The sequence below is a fragment of the Nematolebias whitei genome, chromosome 21 (assembly GCF_014905685.2).
Source record: "Nematolebias whitei isolate Nwh7 chromosome 21, NemWhi1, whole genome shotgun sequence".
Taxonomy (NCBI): Eukaryota; Metazoa; Chordata; class Actinopteri; order Cyprinodontiformes; family Rivulidae; genus Nematolebias; species Nematolebias whitei.
The window spans coordinates 26,878,453-26,886,037 of record NC_056518.1 but is presented as its reverse complement, the minus strand read 5'-3'; the positions used below and the strand labels follow the sequence as shown (position 1 = coordinate 26,886,037).

Sequence of the window (7,585 nt, the reverse complement as noted above, 5' to 3'; positions counted from 1 at the left end):
TGCAGGCTGTTCCAGCACACACTGAGAAGGTTGCACAGAGTTCAAACTATTTATTAATTGAAAAGTCAGTTGATTATTAAAAATGTGACAAATCCTGTACAAAAACACGAGTTCATACACATAATTCTGTAGCCAGTGGAGGTTTTAAAGCAGCAATCTGATGATCCTGGAGATTGAAAGGTGTCGTTCTTTATTTAAAACTGAAATGCTTTCGTCTGTATTGAAACTGGAGGAATGAGGCACTTAAACACCTGAGTGGTTCTGCCTGAAACCACCAGGACCTGGTTTGTAGTCTATATTCTATATTTCCTGTAAAAAAAAAAAAAAATTGATATGAAATCAGATTACTGGTTAAATAATAATCTGAACAAGAGAACAGTAAATTGTTCCAAATTATTCCTACAGCTGCACAGACTTTGTTTAATCTTAATTATTACGACCGTCCAGCTCAGCTTTACCTTCGTTTTCTGACGTCACATCCTTCATGTAATCTGAAGCTGCTTCTGATTGTTGGTTACAACAAATAAATAAAACGCACGCATCCAAAAGGAAGTTCCACTATTCCTTCGTTTACCCCAGCTGAGCAGGTAAACAAAAACAAAAAAGGTCATAATCAGCTGACAGATATGTAAACACATTCCAACCAGCATGTCAGTGTTTGGTTATCAGTCAGTTGATATAAACAACACAAGAAAATATGCATATTTATTTTTCATGATGAGGTTTTTAGATGCTGGTTGCGTTTCGTTATGTGTGATTGGATCAGTCCTCTCCACTTGGAAAAGCATGAGTGTGAAATAGTTTATTGCACCAAGGGTCTTCAAATCCTTCAAGTCCATTTACCCCAGTTCCGCCCAATTGTCAGTTTGTGTTTTCCATGTGGGGGTCAGGACACCACATCGTTCATGCTGGACTCGAGGCCGGGGTTGTCCGCGCACACCGGCACTCTGCTGGCTCTGGAGTGTTTCAGGTTCCAGTGCTGCATCCTCCTGTGGTACCGCTCTGCATTCGCCTCGTCTTTCTGAGCTGATGTCAGCGCAGCGGAGGAGCCGAGCGTGTTGTGCAGAACCCGAAACAACAACCTGCAGGAGAATACACACACAGCTCAGACTTGTTTCAAATCTGCTTCAAGAGCTTTGACTCCACATGGTGCGTTCTGTTAAACACTTGCTGATAACGAGAGTACCAAAAACATTTTTTTTTTAGATCAGGTGCGTTTGTCTGCAGATACACACCCGGCATCAACACACAGAGGCCTGTGAGCTAAACAGAATCATTACATCTGAAGAAGTTTCTGTAAAAATAATACAAATCAATCAAACCATTTAAAGACCAATCAGACTGTTGAGACTTTGAAATCTTTGCAGAAGACTCGTTTGTATTCCTTGGCATTCGATCCACGCAGAGTCTGAGAACAAATTTTGAGCTGATTTTATTGTTGTTGTGCATTTACTGTATGTCTTTGAGTGGCACTAAATGCATTTTTTATTATTTTTATCCGTCTTAACTGTAAAGCACTTTGGGCAGCTGCTGTTGTTTTTATGTGCTATATAAATAAATTGACATTGACATTTTAAAATTTGACACAACTTAACCTTTTTTGTTGTTATCTACCTGGACGATTGAGCTTACAACCCTTTTTCTGAACCACTTCAGGCTGTTTCTGTGAGTACAAGTTGGCCACCTGGCCTAAAACATTTGATTGTTGTGCGCGATTGATTTTTTGGACGGGCATGTTTCGCATGTGTTAAAAGCCTATTTCTGAGATTACAAAAGGAGGTTGGCTTGAAACACAGCAGTGAAGGCTACCTATGGGACAGATCTGTTTGGCAGGAGGAAGTCCTCTGGATGGGGGACGAAACGTTTCTCTGGTCCAGATGACATGATTTAACCTTTTTTATATATTTTTTTTATTATTATTATTATGGGGTGCACAGATTGCAGTTTTCTGGACAATCACCAATTTCTATAAAGTCTGATCTGCCGATACCGATTTTGTTTTATAAGCGACACTGTCAGGTGTTATAAGGTCACAATGCACCTTCAATTTTCCAATCTTATTTTATTGAAAAACTGAACAATATCCTAGAAACAGTGCAAACTTGTTTCAACTGGCCATGAAGTAGTGCTTTGAAATATAAATGAAGTTAAGACAATTGTTGTTAAAACAAACAAAAAAAAATCTGTAAAACTGGTTTCTTGTGCAAGTATCTGCCAATTTCCGATTTCCCAAAATTAAGGAAATCGGGCCGATAAATTGGCCATCCGATTTATCAGTGCACCCCTAATTATTATCATTTTAAATTTTATTTTGTCCTCTTTCAGCTGCTCCCTTTCCTCAGGGGTCACTACAGCGAGCAAACTTGAATGATGATTTGGCAATTGTTTTACGCCGTACGCCCTTTCTGATGCAAGCATCAAGCTACCACAGCTCATGTGTGGAGCAGAGGGCTGCCATCTAAGGGGAGCAGGAACTCAAGGGCCCACAGCGGGGCAAATAAGGGTGGAAACAGACCTTTCTCATATAAATACTGTTAACGGTCCGGGGATTCAAACCTACAACCACCCAGTTACAGGCTTGCCTTCTCAAATCTTATCTAAACTTCAAAGGTTCAGGGAGGGATTTGATTTTTGGGCAGTGCAACATCCATCCCACACAGCTGGTGAAAAAGAAAATACCTTCTAATCATAGATTATTATCACCAGATGGATTATTTCTAAACGAAAATAAGCTCAAAAATGTGTGAGTAGGTTTATCTGTACCTTGGCAACAGAGCGGTGACTATAGTGACAGCACAGACGATGTAGAAGAGAGGCTGTGACAGCTGTTGTGTTTCCACCCCGAACAGGTTGGTGGGGTTACCGCAGACCACACAGAAGGCACTGAAGGGCAGCGTGAAGACGAAGTACGAGCCGGCGCTGAGCACCAGCACCAGCACGTGGATCCACGTCTGTGACAAAAACACTTTTAATCAGTTTGAACTGGAATTAATGTAACGTAAACGTTTTAACCATAGTGATTCTGACCAGCGTGTTACTCTCGATGACTTGGTGCAGCAGGATGATGAAGAGGGCCGAGGTGTTGATCGGCGAGCCGAAGGACAGATCCCCAACGTCCGATCCAGCCAGCGCCTGACGAAAAAACATCCCATTAATTTTACAGAGGTGATAAATAAAATAAATAAGATGTGATATGGTGAAATTTCCTCAAAGTGAAGTTTTATTTAAAAAACAACAAATACTTACAAAGTAAGGAATGAAAAAGCAGATGAGACTTTGGTAAAAGGCATCAAGGACTGAGATCCAGAACGTGGAGGAAACGTAGATCTGCAGGGAAGCATCTGTTAGTCTGGTTTGTTTTTTAAAAACACAGAAGATTAGGCAACAAAACATAAAACAGAGTTTGGACCGAAACCAACGACTGTTAATCTAGTATGTGTGTGCGAGTGCCTGTTTGTGTTACATTGTACCACAACGCACCAACTAACCACATCTGTAAACTTATTGAGCCACGTTAATACAACAAAGGCATAAAACCAATTTGAAGCTTTCAAAATACGCTAGCTTAATCAGCACAAACACAATTTTTTTTTAAAAACAGATCATCAGCTTATAAAAAGATGAACAAAGTGTCTTTTGTTGTTCAAAACTAGACAGGATCCTACAAAGTTCAGTCAGGTCGTCTGGACGGTTTCTTTTTTTGCCGAGATGTTTCGTCCTTCATCCAAAGGACTTCATCAGTCCGAGGAGCCACAAACAGACTGAGTTCCACAAGCAGCACACTCCCATAGTGGGAAAAAACAGTTTGGTGGTGATAAGATGGTTTCTGGGGCCCGCCCTCTACCCCGTCAACTCCTCTCAGGCAGCCATAGTCAAAGTGGTTCAAAATATCAGGGTTAATGCTCAATAATCCAGGTAAAAGAATCCAACAAAGTTGAGTCAGGACATCTGTAGGCCTGTCACGATAAACAATAAATCAATTAATCGCATGATAAATTAAAATTATCAACCTCATTTTCATTTATCTGCTCTATCGTTTCTTTGTGTCTCTCTCTTTCTACTGAAGACACTGGATGACAAAAATCTCAACTCCAGTGCTCTTCACTGACCCCTCCCTTTCTCTTTAAAATTCGTTTTAACTGTACAAAAACGTTTTTTTGGATTGTTAAAAGCAGATAAGCTGAGAAGCTAAGTTACGAGCTAAGCTAACAGGCTGACCTCGGGGAATAAAAAGTTCTTGCTGAAGCGCCAAAATTCACGGTTGAAACCCGTGCCTTCGTGTAAAGTTGTTTTTCTCTGCAAAAAGAAGCTGAGAACTTGTTTACCGATTTTTTTATTAAAAGCTTTGTGTGAAAAATGCTATGCTAAAGAGCTCAAACCACACCGCGTGTCCGCCATTTTGAGAACCGGGAAAAAAGGAAGGGGAGACAGCCCATGTCACGTCAAGGGGCCTCCCTCCCATTTTTCTTAAAGAGACACGATGCTCGCTTCCTCACTAGCCATCCTTCAGTTCAAACAGTCATACTGTATAAAAAGGTACTACACATAAAACAAATTAACCGACATTTCTTCTTAAATTTCACAGTAATTACAAATTATTGTCAAATTTCAAACAATATTATTGTTTATTGAAATAATTTCGAAGACAATTAATCGCCCAGCAAAATTTGTTATTGTGACAGGCCTAGTCATCTGGACGGTTTCTTAATTTGTTGAGACATTTTGTCCTTCATTCAAAGGACTTCATCAAGCATGAACCTTGATGTTTTGAACCAATTTGGCTACGGCTGTCTGAGAGGAGTTGACAGGGTCGAGAGCAGGTCCCAGAAACCATCTTATCACCAGCAAACTGGTTTTTCCACTATGGGAGTGTGCTGCTTGTGGGACACAGTTTGTTTGTTGTTCCTCGGATTGATGAAGTTCTTTGGATTAAGGATGAAACGTCTCAACAAAAAAATAAATCGTCCAGATGACCTGACTCAATTTTGTTGGATTTTTACCTGGATTACTGAGCATGAACTTTGATGATAGACAGGATCCTGTTTACGGGCATTGCCACAATGCATTTTTGGAGATGTGGGACCTTAAGTCCGGTCTACTCTCCCAGGCAGTTTCTTTCAAACATAAAATAATTAATTACAGCTAAACAAAATAGAAAAATTGATATCTCAACATTCAGCAGCAATTAAGAACTCTGTGAATCGATCAACGTAAACACCAAAAACTACATATCTGAAGTAAATATACTTTTTTTTTTTTTTTTAAACAAAGAGCAATATCCTAGATGTTTACATGGGGTCGGGCTGGACCTAAATCATGTTCTGGAACACGATGGGGATACTGGTCCTGCAAACCTGCAGGTTTCGGATCTATACATTGTGCTTTTTCAGACGCATTAGAATCACCTTGGAAGTTTGCTCAGCCTTGTAGAGCTCAGGCAGCTTCATCAGAGCTTCTGCAGGCCTGTCCTGGTCCAGGATGCCGTAGATGAGAGGAGGAACTGAAGTGAAGACCAGGTTGAAGAGGATGAGCACCCAGGCGTTGATCATGACGCTTCCAGAGAAACCACAGAAGAACTGGTACCAGAAGAGCAGATTCACGTACATCTGCAGACACAAAGAGGCTCAGAATCAGGACTGTCAAGGTCTGTAGAACATGATCAACCATCTGGAGAAAAAAGTATTTTTTGCAAGTACAAAAACAGTTGTCTTTGTATTTAGGAAATATAAAACAATAGTCAGGATTCAGGGTTAAATGTATTAAGAGCCAAAGTGCCAAACAGCCCCCACAATGAAACTACTTTATAAAAGTTTTTACAAAGCAGAGGGCTTCTCACCACGTTCTTGTAGATGAAGTAGAGGATCATGTTTGCGAGACGATGGCAACACCAGTGGCCATGAACCAGCAGCAGCTTCTTGAGGTGTTTGAATCTGGAGATGGCAAAGTCACTGGACATCACAGCCTGGGGACCACATGTTTGGGTAAGTAAAGAGCAGATTAAGAAGATTTGAGATGTAACATTTGAATTAATGATGCATCGACTTTCATATTATTTTTAACGTTTGTCAGAAGGAGCTTACCTGCATTCCCTCCTGACCAGAAATCCCGATTCCCACATCAGCCACCTGGATCATGCTAACATCGTTAGCTCCATCACCTTAAAACACAAACCCTCTTCAGACAAATGTGCATGAATAAACACGAGGAACAATTTCCTCTGTTATTAAACATGTTTATTAATTACATTGTTAATTCAAGTATTCTTTGAAGCAGTCTGTCCTTACCCACAGCCAGGGCCATGACACCGAGCTGGTCTCGGATCAGATGGACCATCTTGCTCTTCTGTAGCGGGGTGGACCGACAGCAGATTACTGCCTTGCATTTCTGGCTCAGCTCCAGGAAGCTGCCTTTCAGCTCGTCCTGCAGAGCCCACTCTAGTGTCCGGCCATCGATAACCAGGACAAAGCTGGTGGCGCTGCTCGAGGACGATTCGTCTGTCCGCTCCATCAAACCGTCTCCACCACTCTGGACTTCAAGGATGAGCTCCTCGAGTAAAGCTGCGCACGAATCCTGCAGGAGAACATAAAAACAGAGTGGTTATGGATACAACACATTTCATTACAAGTTAAATTTCATTATGTTTCAAGTTGAAATGTGTGACGTTTGTTAAAAATGAAGTTGATGAGACAAAACAAAACAATTTTTTCTAACTTTTCAGTGTACTGGGTGTTATTTCATATTTATTTAACATTTAATTAAAGTAACTGGTGGTATTTCTATAGTCTTCTGTGAGGTTCAAGTTGCTGATAAATCAAAGGAAGAGACATTATTGTAACTACTTTCAAAGAAACTCATTTGACAGTTTGTAATTAAACTGGAAACGTAGAAGCACCTGAAATGATCCAAACATGTCGATAGCTGAGCTTCAGGTACTGACCTTACTTCCACAGTTTGCCGTCAACAGCTGGTCGTCGGAGCGCAGAAGTTTACAGGCGTTAGCCACGTTGACAGCCGTCTCCTGTTTGTCTCCGGTGAGAACCCAAACTTTGATCCCCGCCTTCTGAAGAGCTTCGATGGTCTCTGGGACGTCCTCCTGCAGTCGGTCTACGATCCCTGTGCAGCCTGAACGCACGAAGACAACAGAAGCGTTACGTGCTGTTTCTCTGATGCAGAGCTGGCCGTTCGTGTGTCGGACCTCGTACCAAGCAGGTTCAGGTCCGTCTCCAGCAGCTCGGCAGACTCCAGCAGCAGCTCCTCTCTGTTCTCGATGCTGCTCTCCGCCAACAGCTGCCGCTTCAACCACACAACATACTCCTCCTCCTCTAGAACCTGATCCAGGAACCAGAAACCAGAAACCAAGGTTTTTTCTGTTGATTTTAGCTTCTAAATGCTGTTCTGCTGGTTTGATATTCTAGCTGCTGTTCTACTGGGTTTAGCTTCTAGCTGCTGTTCTATTGAGTTTAGCTTCTAGCTGCTGTTCTGTTGGTTTTAGCTTCTAGTTGCTCTTCTGTTGTTTTTAGCTTCTAGCTGTTTTGTTAGTTTTAGCTTCCAGCTGCTGTTCTGTTGGTTTGAGATTCTAGTTGCT

At 41.4% G+C, this 7,585-nt stretch overlaps 1 protein-coding gene across 1 annotated transcript in view; it reads right to left on the bottom strand.

The window, feature by feature from the left end:
• Nucleotides 1-2,859: 2,859 nt before the first annotated feature.
• Nucleotides 2,860-7,585, bottom strand: part of atp10d (ATPase phospholipid transporting 10D) — a 25,419-nt gene continuing 20,693 nt past the window's right edge. The window contains exons 14-22 of the mRNA XM_037694786.1: nt 7,203-7,329; nt 6,938-7,122; nt 6,285-6,570; nt 6,081-6,157; nt 5,837-5,962; nt 5,406-5,606; nt 3,247-3,327; nt 3,028-3,132; nt 2,860-2,982 (exon numbers count right to left, since the gene is read on the bottom strand). Of these exons, the coding sequence (XP_037550714.1) occupies nt 2,860-2,982; nt 3,028-3,132; nt 3,247-3,327; nt 5,406-5,606; nt 5,837-5,962; nt 6,081-6,157; nt 6,285-6,570; nt 6,938-7,122; nt 7,203-7,329 (1,311 nt within the window). The remainder of the gene's footprint in view (nt 2,983-3,027; nt 3,133-3,246; nt 3,328-5,405; nt 5,607-5,836; nt 5,963-6,080; nt 6,158-6,284; nt 6,571-6,937; nt 7,123-7,202; nt 7,330-7,585) is intronic.